Source organism: Neophocaena asiaeorientalis, unplaced genomic scaffold (assembly GCF_003031525.2).
Source record: "Neophocaena asiaeorientalis asiaeorientalis breed wild unplaced genomic scaffold, Neophocaena_asiaeorientalis_V1.1 scaffold46, whole genome shotgun sequence".
Lineage (NCBI taxonomy): Eukaryota > Metazoa > Chordata > Mammalia > Artiodactyla > Phocoenidae > Neophocaena > Neophocaena asiaeorientalis.
Window position 1 is genome coordinate 2,135,030 of NW_020175393.1, and position 15,785 is coordinate 2,150,814.

Genomic DNA, 15,785 nt, shown 5'->3' on the forward strand with positions numbered 1-15,785 from the left:
CAGCTGCCTAACGTTCCATCAGATGAATGGACCTTACATCACTTAACATTTGCTGACCTGTACATTTTAAGACCCAATTTTTCATCTGAAAAAGGCTCATCTGAAGGAAGGCTCATAGGCTTATTCCCATATTTCAGATTGTTTCATTAGAGTCAATTCTCAGCAGTGGGAGTACAGCTGAAAGGCTTGTTTGGATATTAATAGAGCAATGGTACCTTAAAAATTAGTATCACAAGTGTGTGACTCCCACCAGACAGAGTACCCTGAGGACAGGGCCAGCCACACCACTCACCTCTGTTTCTTTTTCAGGCCCCAGCACCGGCTATTAAGGAGTCTATTTTTAATACCCCCCCCCCCGAATTTATTTATACTTAAGTTTATTGCATTCTTACCAAACACAAAGCCATTAAAAGCTGAAGAGCTATGAAATGCCCAGATCAACAATGTGAGAAGCATGATGGCAAAGCATATACTAACAATAAAGGGAAAGGCTTTGGTAAATGAATTATATCTGTTTGCCAATTTACAACAGAAGTTAAATTAATATTACACTTTTCTAGAATATACTTTCCTTCAGAGCTAAAAGATTAAACCATGAGCCAACCATTAAAATCACCTCAATTTTTAGGTCAAAAGACATATATACAGACTTCCCTGGTGGCGCAGTGGTTAAGAATCCGCCTGCCAATGCGGGGTACATGGATGGGTTTGATCCCTGGTCCGGGAAGATCCCACATGCCACAGAGTAACTAAGTCCACGCACCACAACTACTGAGCCCACACGCCTAGAGCCTGTGCTCCGCAACAAGAGAAGCCACAGCAATGAGAAGCCCGCACACTGCAACAAAGAGTAACCTCCACTTGTCTCAACTAGAGAAAGCCCATGTGCAGCAACAAAGACCCAACACAGCCAAAACAAAAAAAAGGGACATATACATGCAATAGTGATCTGAGATCAAAGAAAATGGCTCCTTAGGAGAAAGTTGCGTGCACCTGAAGGGTAACATGAATATAACTGGAAACTACTCCCATCACTCTACACCTACTATACAGCTCTGGAGGGAGGGGCTCACACAACCAAACCAACAGTTTTCTCTAACAGTTTGAATAAGCACTGCAAGGAACAGCCACGGCCGTGCTCCCGCCTGAGGTTCATGGCCAGCAGCGGGCCTAGCATTGCGGAGGCCTTGATCAATACCTGCTTGGGAGGATCCAATTTGGTTTTAGAATCAACAGGTCTTATTTTTATGGGCCGCATTTCTAAATGTTGACTATGTACCCAACTCTGGCTTCCTCTTAAACATTTCAAAATAGTACCTTTCACAAGTTCAAAAATGGACATCCTTCTGTTATTTCTTTTCTTTATCAGGCTCTCATTTGTGGTTGTGGGTAATGACCTACGGCACGGCCAGGGCCGGTTGTGGGGAGCTCTTTGGAGGCCATCTGGGGATAACTTACCAATGTTAACTGAGTCTTCCCAGTCTTCCAGCACTTCTGTGACAATGAGCACATAGACATACGTTCTGTGCTTCCTCTCCTGGTTCTGAAGGGCAAAGAGGGACAGAGAGAGTTTTTCCTTAGACAGCTGAGATTATGTAAACGTCCAGAGAGCTTAGACCCAAGGATTCCTTTCACTTTTTAACGTCCTACAATCAGATATGGAATAGCACCAACTGGCCTATTTAAAACATGCCACACTTGAATCTGAGGGTGAGCTCTTTGCCTGGGCTTCCAAAGCCAAGGCTTTACCCTCTTTTTTCTGCACAACTTCTCAAGAACACTGAGAAAAGGATTTGGGACCTCTTGAGAAAAAGGCACCAGGTAAATTTAACTAGCTAGAACACCAGAAAGAGAAGAGACTGTGGTGGGCAGGGGTCCCATCAATGTGAGCAAGCTGATTATCTCACACATCTCCCCTCCTCCTACTAACCCTGCTCATCTTTATTCCCTGATTTCCTACTTTCTCCAAATCTCTAGTCCAGACTATGTCCTTGTTTGTCTCTTGTGCTATAGCTACTTATCTTCCACTTCTCCTCTGTCTCCTCTACACTTACCTACCCCTCCTCACATCTTGGGAGGAGAGGAAGAGAGGTAGACACAGGAAAAACAATTCTAACAAATAATTCTAGTTGATTGGAGGAGATTATGGGATTTTAAAAAGAATGCATGTTATTCTCTGCTGGTGCTGCACTGTTTTGAAAACTTGGTGAAACAAAGATGACATCTTTCCTAGATTAAGACTGCAATGGACAATGTTTATGTTCTCCCCCGCCCCCCCGAATTCATACGTTGAAATCCTAACCACCAAGGTAATAGTATTAGGAGGTAGGGGACAGTGGGAGGTGATTGGGTTATGATAGAAGACCCTCATGAATAGAATTAGTGCTCTTATAAAAGAGACCCCAGAGACATTCCCTCTTCTGCCATGTGAGAACACAGAGAGAAACCGCTGTCTATGAACCAGGAAGTGGGTCCTCACCAGACACTGAATCTGCTGGCATCTTGATCTTGGACTTCCTAGCTTCTAGAACTATGAGAAATCAATTTCTATTGTTTATAAGCCACTCAATTTCTGGTATTTTGTTACGGAAGCCTGAATGGCCCATGGTGAAGATATACGTGGTTATTAATATGATACCAATTGCACCAAAGATTTTAACAGACTTACCTCAAAAATTCCGACTAATCTTCCCAATGTCCCTTTCACTCCAGCCTGAAAAATAAAAAAGAAAGATTCATACATTGACATTGCTTACATTGCTGGCTGGTCTCATTCTGAATCTTTTCTTTTTTTTAAAAATAAATCTATTTATTATTTTTGGCTGCGTTGGGTCTTCGTTGCTGTGTGCGGGCTTTCTCTAGTTGCAGCGAGCGGGGGCTACTCTTCCTTGCGATGCGTGGGCTCTAGGCGCACAGGCTTCAGTAGTTGTGGCTCGCGGGCTCTACAGCACAGGCTCAGTAGTTGCGGCGCACAGGCTTAGCTGCTCCTCGGCATGTGAGATTTTCCCAGACCAGGGCTCGAACCCGTGTCCCCTGCATTGGCAGGAGGATTCTTAAGCACTGCACCACCAAAGAAACCCTCATTCTGAATCTTCTTGACCAATTTGTAAAACAGAAGTAAAAAAACGAGAGGACACAGCTCAGGTGGACTCCAGGTCTGTGGGGGTCATACCAGTGTGTCGTCTGTGTCACAGACTGATAACAGCAGGGTATGCTCTAGGGAGAGAAATTCCTCTCATCTCTTCCCTGTCTCTCTCACCACTGCAAAACTGGCCAAACAGAGGAAGATAATCAAGGCCATAGCCATACAAAAGATATTTTGAGGTATGAATTACTTCCTTCATTTACCCATTGATTGAACCAATATACCCTGAATGCCTAATCTGAGCCAGACAATGGTGTAGATGCCAGAGGTATAGTGATGAATAGGCTAGAAAACAAAGTCCATGAGAGCAAGACCCTTATCTGACTCGTTCTTGGCTGTCTGTACCCAGCATGACTAGAAAAGAGCTCAGCACCTGGCAGGAACTTTATAAAGAATAAGTCAATAAAAACATAGACCTGGTGGGACTTCCCTGGTGGTCCAGTGGTTAGGAGTCTGCCTTCCAATGCAGGGGATGCAGGTTTGATCCCTGGTCACAGAACTAAGATCCCACATGCTGAGGGGCAACTGAGCCCGCATGCCTCAACTGGAGAGCCCATGTGCTCTAGAGCCTGCACATTGCAACTAGAGAGAAGCCCACGTGCCACAACAAAGATCCCGTGTGCTGCAACTAAGACCCAACACAGACAAAAATTAAAAAAAAAAAAAGATCTGGTAATTCTGCTAAATAATAGGTTTTATGACAGGAATGCACAGAGCATGTGATGGACAGAGAATTAGGCAAGAGGGGCAGCTTTACACAGTGATTAGGACTTTGTAGTATATACTCTGTTTATCTCATCAGCCTTTTGGTATTTTTTTTTAGATCTGTGTCTTTCTGAGGCATTATAGGTGACTTTTTCACTCTATTCCAACTTACTAATTGTCTTGTCAGCCATATCCTGGTTAGAGTTATCCATTTCTGGTCCACGTTTTATTTGATTTTTTCATCTTTACTCGTTCTTTACATATCTACCTGCTTCCATTACATACAGCTCTGTTTCCATGATTTAAAAAAATATTTTATTCATTCATTCATTCCTGTGTTGGGTCTTTGTTGCTGTGCGCAGGCTTTCTCTAGTTGCGGTGAGCGGGCTTCTCATTGTGGTGGCTTCTCTTGTTGCAGAGCATGGGCTCTAGGTGTGCGGGCTTCAGTAGTTGTGGCATGTGGGCTCAGTAGTTGTGGCTTGCGGGCTCTAGAGCACAGGCTCAGTAGTTGTGGCACACAGGCTTAGCTGCTCCGTGACATATGGGATCTTCCCGGACCAGGGCTTGAACCCGTGTCCCCTGCATTGGCAGGTGTATTCTTAACCACTGCACCACCAGGGAAGCCCTTCCATGATTTTTGTTGTTGTTGTTCTTTTAAAATAGAAGTTATTCCTTTATTTACGTTTTGAACATTCTGAAAATATTTAACTTCTTTGTCAGGTCATGCTATAAAATTCATTTTACCTGAAGTAAATTCACGTTCCAACTGGTGAAGGGCTTACTTGTGACGCTGCTTTCACCAGGCTCTCCAGAGCCAGGTCTTAAAGTGAAAATTTAGGGTTCCTGCTTCAAGGTCATATAGTGAATACTGTAGATAGAGCCCCATCCTTTACTGTGCACTGCATCTGCATCTTCTCCCTACCTAGGCCCATATCTTTTTTTTATACAGCAGGTTCTTATTAGTTCTCTATTTTATACATATTAGTGTATATACGTCAATCCCAATCTCCCAGTTCATCCCACCATCACCCCCCCACCCCGCTTTCCCCCCTTGGTGTCCATACATTTTTTCTCTACATCTGCGTCTCTATTTCTGCCTTGCAAGCTGGTTCAGCTGTACCATTTTTCTAGATTCCACATATATGCATTAATATATGATACTTCTCTCTCTTACTTCACTCTGTATGACAGTCTCTACGTCCATCCAGGTCTCTGCAAATGACCCAATTTTGTTCCTTTTTATGGCTGAGTACTATTCCATTGGTATATATGTACCACATCTTTATCTATTTGTCTGTCGATGGGCATTTAGGTTGCTTCCATGTCCTGGCTATTGTAAACAGTGGTGTAATGAACACTGGGGTGCATGTGTCTTTCTGAATTATGGTTTTCTCAGGGTATATGCCCAGTAGGGGGATTGCTGGGTCATACGGGATTTCTATTTTTAGTTTCTTAAGGAACCTCCATACTGTTCTCTATAGTGACTGTATCAATTTACATTCCCACCAACAGTGCAAGAGCGTTCCCTTTTCTCCACACCCTCTGCAGCATTTGTGGTTTGCAGATTTTCTGATGACGCCCATTCTAACCGGTGTGAGGTGATTACCTCATTGTAGTTTTGATTTGCATTTCTCTAATAATTAGTGATGTTGAGCAGCTTTTCATGTGCCTCTTGTTGGCCCATATCTTTCTAAAAGTCTCAGCTCCTGGTGTCCTTTCCATTGGGTACTTGGCCTCCCCCTTACTCCAAGGGCTCCAACCACCAGCCATGGAAGGCCATGGAGGCTGAAACTTTCCTCTGCTGTTCTGCAATTCTGCTCTGTTACTGATCTACGGAGGTATCCACTTTGCTTTGAGTCAGGCAGTCTTTTTAGCTTTTGCCTTTTATATCTGTCTCTGCTAGGAGTAGAGGGGGTGAGAAGTGAGGGAAAGATTTCCCTGGAAATGCCTGGGGGATGCAGTAACTTGTTTTCTATTACAACTGCCATGTTATTTTGTACAATACATTAAAAATTAAGGCAAATATACTTTCTGGGCTTCCCTGGTGGCGCAGTGGTTGAGAGTCCGCCTGCCAATGCAGGGGACACGGGTTCGTGCCCCGGTCTGGGACTAAAGACAGTAGGTGCTCAATAAGTTTGTACAGAATGAATAAAAATTTAAAATAAGTACTCCAAAAGTTCTTTAGAGATATTCAATAACAGAAACAACAGAAGCCAATTTAAAGGCCTAGATTCCTAAATGAGCTATATTTTGAAATTAATTTTTGCTAATTAGATTACTTTACAAGGAATTACTTTCCTTTCTCTTGCCAACATGCCTATTTCTTTTCCTATTCTTTTCCTATCCATTCTTTTCCCCATGTGGCTTTTGGTCTACTTCAATGGAAGTGTGTACCTTTTCTTATTTATATTGCTTTTCTATGTTTTTAGAAATAATTGCACTCCACAGCCAGCTAAGACTAGCTAGACTGTACTTCATGAATTAACCAATGAAGCTGCCTGAACAAGTGGGACGAGCTGGCAGGCTGTCCTCATCTGGAAAGCCAATGCTGTACTCTGATCCTAGGCAGCCCAAGCATGCTCAGATCAGTTCCTGAGATGTGTCACCTGTGCTCTTGCCACAGGCCTCCACTGACAGAGCCTGGGAATAGAGCCATCAGGCTTTGGGGGAAGGAGGCCCGTGGTGGGTTGGCGGAGGGGAGGCGGCACAAGGAAAGATTCATAGAGGTTCACAGAAGACATCATTCACATTTCTCTTCTGCAAAGTGGAGAAAGTTATCTTCAGCAGTTACTGTTCAATTATTTACTTTTCTTAAAAGAAAACAAAAATGCAGAAAAGGAAATAATCTCCAAATTTTAAAGGCATAAATCAACTTAATATTATGACAATACAATTTACTTAAAACTTTTAATTATAGTAATTTCTGCATTCAACACCAACATGCACCTATGATTTACTCTGTGTCAGAGGCAGTTGGGCAAAGTATAAAAACATTTTTCTTAATGAAATAGATGCATTTTTATAGTCTAGAGTAAATCAAATAATGCTGTCATCCGTACACTGAAATACACTGGCCTTTTCACTTCTAATTAATCACTTCTAATCAACACTAGTTTTTTTTGTTTGTTTGTTTTTGTTTTTTTCTGTTTTGCGGTACGCGGGCCTCTCACTGTTGTGGCCTCTCCCGCTGCGGAGCACAGGCTCCGGACGCGCAGGCTCAGCAGCCATGGCTCACGGGCCCAGCCACTCCGCGGCATGTGGGATCTTCCCAGACCGGGGCACGAACTCAACACTAGTTTTATTTCTTAAATGTTTCTTTCAAGTTTTATCTTGGAAGATCTACTTGGGAGAATTCTATCTAAGGTGATTCTACCAATGATTATCTATGGTAAAAAGCAAAGAAATATTCCTATATTTACCAGTTTTTAAAACTGGGCTTCAGCAGTTTTCTTAGGAGGAGGCTCCTCTTTTGTAAGCAAATGGATTTCAGTTCTTTAAAGCCATAGTGCCGATAAGAGGAAGATTCCTCATAGGCAAAGTTTCTCCGAGACAGAGTTCACTGTAACCATTTTACTTTTTCACAATCTTCCACAGTCCAACTTTCATATCCTAGCTCTCTCTCAAATGCTGCCACAAGCAATTGGAGAGAGATGTTTTTACCTCTCATATGATTCTTGCACGCAGGATGGGGTAGGTTAGGTGTCAGGGTCACATCTGACAGATATTTGGTTCAGATATTTGGGGATAAGATTTGATGCAGGGTATATGTAAGTTTGGTCCCGTCAGTTTACTGGTATAGACCTGTTTTTCTAAAAATCATATGAAAGCAGTTACAATTTCTGTCTGTATTGTCAAAAGCCCCTAATCCAGAGAAGTCTTTATTTAAAAGCCCATCTTAGCTAGTAGTAAGAATTCCAAATAAAGTATCTACTGCCCTTCATTATTCAACCATATGCAGATGAGTGCTTTCTTGAACTTCAAAGTATACAGTATCAATTCTAATACTTGAGGTCTAGTTGACAAAAATTACCTGAGTAACTGGCTACTTTTTAAAAAGAAGAAAACACAAATGTCTTTTTTCCTTTTGGGGTGTTTTACTGAGATTGGAAGTATTGGGTTGGCCAAAAAGCTCCTTCGGTTTTTAAGTAAAAATAAAAGACACATTTTTCATTCTCACCAAGAACTTTATTGAATAATGTACTCACCATGTTGTTCCACTACCTTCTGCCATTTTCCAGGCAACTTTGTAATTCTATCTTCCCAAAACTTTTTTTTTTAACATCTTTATTGGGGTTTCCCAAAACTTTTTATCTTTTTGAGCAAAGAACTGTTCTACGTGCCTTTTACAGTCTTTCAGGGAATTGATTTTTTTTCCATTAAGAGAATTATGTAAAGACCGAAATAAACAGAAACCTGAACGTGCAATGTCTGGTGAATATGGTGGGTGAATCAGAACTTCCCAGCCAAGCTGTAACAGTTTTTGCCTGGTCGTCAAAGAAACATGCAGTCTTGCGTTATCCTGATGGAAGATTATGCGTTTTCTGTTGACTAATTCCGGATGCTTTTCATCAAGTGCCGCTTTCACTTGGTCTAACTGGGAGCAGTACTTGTTGAAATTAATCGTTTGGTTTTCCGGAAGGAGCTTATAATAGAGGACTCCCTTCCAATCCCACCATATACACATCACCTTCTTTGGATGAAGACTGGCTTTTGGTGTGGTTGCTGGTGGTTCATTTCGCTTGCCCCAAGATCTCTTCCATTCCACATTATTGTACAGTATCCACTTTTCAAAGCCCATCACAATTTGTTTTAAAAACAGAGTGTTTTCGTTATGTTTAGGTAGAGAATCATGTGGAAATATGGTCAAGAAGGTTTTCTTCGGTTAGCTTATGTGGAACCCAAACATCAAAGCAATTAACATAACCAAACTGGTGCAAATGATTTTCAACGCTTGATTTGGACATTTTGAGTATGTCGGCTATCTCCCCCATGGTATAACGTTGATTGTTCTCAGTTAATGTCTCGATTTGATCACTACCAACTTCAACTGGTCTACCTGACTGCGGAGCATCGTCCAGCGAGAAATCTCCAGCATGAAACTTCGCAAACCACTTTTGACACGTTTGATCAGTCACAGCACCTTCTCCATACACTGCACAAATCTTTTTTTGTGTTTCAGTTGTGTTTTTACCTTTCTTGAAATAATAATGCATAATATGCCAGAAATGTTGCTGTTTTCTTTCATCTTCAATATTAAAATGGCTACACAAAATTCACCAATTTTGATGGTTTTTTTTTAAATGCACGCTGATATGACAGCTGTCAGAATACAATCTAACAAATTTTTTTTAAAACAATTTATTATTTATTTATTTTTGGCTGTGTCGGGTCTTAGTTGCGGCACATGGCATCTTTGTTGAGGCATGCAGGATCTTCATTGTGGTGCGCGGGCTTCTCTCTAGTTGTGGTGTGCGGGTTTTCTCTTCTCTAGCTATGGCGTACAGGCTCCAGGGCGTGTGGGCTCTACAGTTGTGGCACACGGGTTCCAGAGCATGAAGGCTCTGTAGTTTGCAGCACACAGGCTCTAGTTGAGGCACATGAGCTCAGTAGTTGTGGCACACGAGCTTAGTTGCCCCGCGACATGTGGGATCTTAATTCCCTGACCAGGGATTGAACCTGCATCCCCTGCATTGCAAGGCAGATTCTTTACCACTGGACCACCAGGGAAGTCCCAACAAAATTGTTTTGAATGAAGTTAAAGATAACTAAGTGCTACTACAGCCATCGTACAGAAAAAACCGAACGAACTTTTTGGCCAAACCTATATTTATCTGTAAAGGGCTGGACTGACCAGGGACACTCCAGTACCCCCTCTTTCCCTCTAGCAGTCTCCCGGGGTGTGTAGCTGAGGTCTAGGCAGAGGCACTGATGTGATGGGCCTTTGAACCTGCCCCTAAAATGATCTCCTACCACAAAGATCCCTGGCTTTGCTGCTTAGTTCGGATGGGCATAAAGTGGACCATCACCTTCTGAAACCAATTTTTACACTCTCAGGTGGATATGGTGGCAGACACAGATGGCTGTCTAGTCCACAAGAATTCTCCCTTCCTCCTTGCTACCAGTAAGACTCAGATTCTGCTCAGGTGAGAGCTATGGCACACTTGGAACCACACAGGGAGTTCTGCTGCCCTCTGCAGTGACAGGTTTAGGGGTGCTGTGTATGACCCAATTCTGGGTCAGTGGTTCCTGAGAGGACGTTCCTTGGAGGCTTCTAAAAAAGATTTCCCATCACGATAAAAAGAGCTGTACAAAAAGAAACCCTATACCTCCTTGCTTGTCAGGTGGGGACCTGAAACTTGGAACTGCAACAGTCATCTTGTGATCATAAGGGTAAGGCCTAGAAAATCAATAAGAAGTGAACCAAAGTCCTGACGGCTGAGCTGCTGAAGCAACAGGGTAATGGCCAACCCCTGGACCTCTTACGTGAGAAAAATAATTAGTGATGTTAAAGCCACTTTTAGTCAGATATGCTGGCACCTGTATCTGAAAGCTTCCTGCTACTTCCCTTGATTTAAATGGCAGCTCTCTGAGGAAGACTGCATATCCCAAAAGAAAAATTCTGTACATTCAGGGAGCTGCAGTATAAAATCTTCCTCTATTAAAGCAATAAGCCCAGGCGCAAAAGGAGCTCAGGGGAACAACTCTAATGCAAGTGTCTGTATGAGGAAACCTATGAACAAAAATATATGGTCTTCAATACACATAACTTTCTGGTATCCACCAAACTTGTCAATTATAGAAGGAAAGAATCACAGTGAAGACAGATGGAAGTAGATGAGAAGACAGTTTTAAGTCCACTGAAATCCCATCCCAAGGTTTTTTGTTTTGCTTTTTAAATGAAACATTTCAAATATCAAAAAAGTAAAGAAAATAATAAAATAAACATTCAGGTAATCAGGTAGTCACTAACCAGCTTTGTCAAATAGTAATGTATCATTCTATGTCATTTTTTTTCTTATGAAATAAAACTACTAGTACAACAGAAGCCTCTTGTGTATTCCCCACCTCCTGCCTGAAGTAACTAACTACTACTCCCCTAAATTTGGTTTTTATCATTCGACTGTATGTTTTTACACTTCTACTACTTAGGTATATATCCACTAGTAATGGTATATAGTATTTCCTGCATGCTTCTCTACTTGATTAAAAAAAAGGATTATAAAGTCTGAAACGTTTTCTTCTTCAATATCATGTTTCTGACTTTTAGCTACATTAATACATGTGGTTTTAGTTAATTCATTCTAACTCTTGATCAATAATTTTAAGAATTTATCACAATTTATTAATCTGTTCACTTGTTGGTAGACATTCAGTCATGCTATTATAAAAAACATCGCCGGGCTTCCCTGGTGGCACAGTGGTTGAGAGTCCGCCTGCCGATGCAGGGGACACGGGTTCGTGCCCCGGTCCGGGAAGATCCCACATGCCGCGGAGCGGCTAGGCCCGTGAACCATGGCCGCTGAGCCTGCGCGTCCGGAGCCTGTGCTCCGCAACGGGAGAGGCCACAGCAGTGAGAGGCCCACGTACCGCGAAAAAAAAAATTTGCCAAAAAAAGAACTTCTCTTACAGATATCCTTGTTACTTACCATGTGTGGGAGTTCCTCCAAGATCTATAACTAAATGTCAAATTTCTGAATCACAGGGTAAAAGTACCTCCAGTTTTCCCACTTATTATCATGTTGCTCTCTGCAGTAGATCAGCTGCAGAAATGGCTGCAATTCTCTCCCTGTACCCATGTCCTTTTTTTCCCCGACTGTGCCGCACAGCTCGTGGGATCTTAGTTTAGTTTCACTGCCCTCAGCAGTGAAAGTGCGGAGTCCTAACCACTGGACCACTAACTCCCTGTACCCATAACCTTTGAAGTGTAATTTTGCAGTTCTTCCTATCAAGAGATAGAATCTATTTTCCCACCCCTGGCCTTGTGACTTGCTTTGGCCAACAAAATGCAGAAGGATGGTACACTAGTTCCAAGTCTTGGCCTCAAGAGGCCTTACAGTTTCCACTTGTTCTCTTGGAACTCTGCCACTGCCATGTGAGCTAGTCTCCTAAAGGATGAAAGACCAGTCTCAGCTGAGGATATCACAAAGCAGCCTACAGCCAGCTGACCTCCAAAGTGAGATAGCCCAGCCAAGATCAGCACAGCTGCCAACTCAACGCAGAGCTGGCTATAGATAACTGAGTAGTCCAGCTGACACGAGAAGCTGACCCATGGGCTTGTGAGCAATACTTGCTTTTTAAAAAAAAATTTATTTTATTTATTTTTGGCTGCATTGGGTCTTTGCTGTTGTGCGCGGGCTTTCTCTAGTTGCGGAGGGTGGGGGCTACTCTTCATTGTGGTGCACGGGTTTCTCACTGTGGTGGCTTCTCTTGTGGCGGAGCACAGGCTCTAGAGTGAGGCTCAGTAGTGGTGGCACACGGGCTCAGTAGTTGTGGCTCACGGGCTCTAGAGCACAGTCTCAGTAGTTGTGGCACATGGGCTTAGTTGTTCCGTGGCATGTAGGATCTTCCTGGACCAGGGCTCGAACCCATGTCCCCTGCATTGGTAGGTGGATTCTTAACCACTGCGCCACCAGGGAAGCCAATATTTACTTTTTAAGCCAATGAATTTTGGGATAGTTTGTTTTACAGCAACAACGAACTGACATATTCTCCAAGGATAGAGGCAGTATACAAGTTCTTGTACCTTGTACCTCTTGTTCCTCTTTAACACTGGTGCTTGTTATCAGCTTTTTTTAAATTGTGGGTCAATATAGTGAGTGTAAAATTATAATGCATAATTTTAAAATTGAAATCGTGCACTTTTCCTATGTTTAATGAACATTCAGATTTCTTTGTCTGGGAATTTATACTCTTTATCCATTTTTCTTATGTGTTCATTGACCATCTTAATGATCTTCAGAAATTATTTATATCTTATCCTCTGTGGTAAATATTTTCTCCCAATCTGGCATTTGTCTTTTATCTTTACTTTTGAATGTCCTTTGCTAAACATGTTTTTACCAGACATTGCTGATTTTACTTCTTTTTCCTTTGTGTGTATGTTTAATGTCTTTTTAAGAAACATGTCCCCATCCCCATGGCATAAAGTTAGTCTCCCGTATGTTTTCTATGATCCAGCAAAATAAATTTGGGAATTTATTCCCAAGTAGCCAGAAGAGTCCCATGGATATTACTTTGTTTTACTAATATAGTTGTTAATTTATGTACTAATATCACATGGTTTTAACTAATATAGCTTTATCTTAATACCTGGAAGGGTAGTCTCTGCCTCTGTTCTTTTTCAAAAACTTCAAAGCCATTTTTGCACCTTTATCCTTCTACACGAATTTCAAAAATCCGTTTTTCAGATCTCTTGGAAAATCTTTCGGGGATGTTTACTTTTATTTTTGAATTTTGGTGTTAATTCGAGAAAAACTCACATCTTTACAATATTTAGTTTTTTCATTCAAGAATAGACTCTCTCCATTTATTCAGGTCTTTTTAAATTCCTTTAATTAAGTTTTATTATTTTTATTGTAAAGATCCTGCACTCTGTTAGTCTACAGCGAGGTATTTCAGTTTTAGTATAGTTCTGTTGCTATTGTGAATAATGTATATTTTTTAAAGTTGCATATTTTCTAGTTGATTATCACTTGTTTAAAGAAACATTGCTGGTTTCTGCATACTGATCCTTTATCTTGTAACCTTTTTAAATGCTTTTACTAGTTCTACTAGTTTCTATTGTGTTTCTTTGGTTTTTTATAATTAATGGTCACACCATCTGCAAATAATGACAATTTGCTTCTTCCTTTTGAATCTTTATTTTTGTCTTAACTGCAGTGGCTAGGACCCCAGTTCAATAACAAATGGCAGCATGATAGCAATCATAACTGTCTTATTCCTGTCTGCCATAGGAATGCTTTGAAAATTTCGAAAATATAATGTTTGCTGTAGGTTTTATTACTCTATCAAGTTAAGGAATTTCCTTTTATTTTATGTTTGCTGACAGTTTTTAAGATGAAAGGGTACTGAATTTTAATAAATAATTTTTCTTCATTTACTGAGATGATAATTTTATGTTTTAAACTCTTACTGAAGTAAATTACATAAACATATTTTCCAAGACTGAACTATCCTTGTACTCTTGGGATAACCCAGTTGTATGATATTTTGACAAAGCATTAGATTCTATTTGCTGTTATTTTACTTAGGATTTTCATATCCATGTTCATAGTTCAGAATTTACTGTTCTTTCTACTTTTAAGTATCAAGATCAGGGGTCAGCAAACTATGGCCCACAGGCCAAATCTGCCCTTCCATCGGTTTTTGTAAATGAAGTTTTACTGGAACATAGCCACGGTAATTCATTTAAGTATTGTCTATGAGGGTGTTCGCATTACAACAGCAGAGTTGAACATTTGTGACAGAGACCATATGGCTTCTATATCTCAAGTATTTATTATCTGGCCCTTTATAGAAAAAGTATGCTGCTTGCTGAATCAAGATCATACTTGCCTTACAAGAGGTGTGTAGTTATCATTCCCTGGAATAGTTCTTTAAGGTAAGAATATATATTTTTGGAAGTTTTGGTAAAATTCACCTCGTCTGATCTTGGAATCTTTTTGCTGGGGAGATTGGCGATTACCACTTAATTTCTATAAGGATTAATGATCTACATATAGGCTTTCTAATTTTTCTTAAGTAAATTTGGGTAGTTTTTCCTAGAAAATTTTTATCGAAGTTTTCAAATTTTTTTGTTTGTAGCTTTTCATAGCATTCTCTTAATTTAAAAATCTCTATTATATCTGTGGTTATTTCCTTTTTTATTGCTTATTTGTTGCCTTCTCTCTTGTTTCCTTTATGGATTCAGTGAGAGGTTTGTCTATTTTATTAGACAAATAAAAATAACCCACTTTTGGTTTTGTTGATCATTTCTATTTTCCCCCACTAATCCATGCTCTTTTCCTTGTTATTTTCATCCTTTTACTTCCTTTGAGAGTATCCTGTTGTTTTTATGCTAGTTTCTTGAATTAACTGCTTAGTTTATTTAATGTCTATTTTGCTTTCTAATAAAATCATCTAGGGCTCAAAGTGAATGAGCTGCATCCATAGGTCATGATATGAAGTTTCATGATATGAACTTTCATGATTGTTCAGCTCTATTTGCTTACTAGTTTTTGTGATTTGTGCTTTAACTCAAGGATTATTTAGAACATTTTCTTCTGTTTCCAAGTATGTTTCTCTGTCAAGCTGGCTCTATTATTGATTCCTAATTTTACTGCACTATATCACAGTATGTATAGTCTATATTATGGATGCTCTGGGATTTTTAATACCTCTTTTATAGTCTATATTATGGATGCTCTGGGATTTTTAATACCTCTTTTATGGCTTAACATAGGGTTACTTTTTTATAATTCTTTCATGTGTGCTTAAAAATTTACATATTCTTTCTTGGATGCAAGATTATTCCTCAATATAGCTATTTGATCAACCCTATTAATTGTTACTCAATCCTTTTTTTTTTTTGCTGCTTTTCCTATCAGTTTCTAAATGAGATGTTTTAGTCTTCAATATGGCTGGAGATTTGTCAGCTTTTCCCCATAACTCTGTCAGTTTTGCTTTATGCTGATGAAGAGCTTGCCAGGTACACACAAGTTCATGACTGCTATCTTATCCTGGCAGATTGTTCCTTTTAATCAATATTAAATGTTCCTCTTGTCCCTTTAATGTTTTTCACCTAAACTCTGTTTTGCCTGATATTATAGTTACTATCTCAGTTTTCTTATGGTTAGTATTTGCCTGATATATCTTTTTCCAGCCGTTCATTCTTAGTCATTCAGTATTATTGTGTTTGAAAACAGCATATGGCAAGTTTTATTTTTTTTAAGTCTAA

General features: G+C 40.3%; 1 protein-coding gene across 2 annotated transcripts in view; it reads right to left on the reverse strand.

Annotated features, from left to right (window-relative positions):
• NUDT3 (nudix hydrolase 3) overlaps positions 1–15,785 on the reverse strand; it is a 106,169-nt gene that overhangs the window by 9,943 nt on the left and 80,441 nt on the right. For both annotated transcript variants that reach the window (XM_024766370.1, XM_024766372.1), the window contains exons 3-4: positions 2,669–2,713; positions 1,459–1,543 (exon numbers count right to left, since the gene is read on the reverse strand). In XM_024766370.1, coding sequence (XP_024622138.1) covers positions 1,459–1,543; positions 2,669–2,713 — 130 coding nt within the window. The remainder of the gene's footprint in view (positions 1–1,458; positions 1,544–2,668; positions 2,714–15,785) is intronic.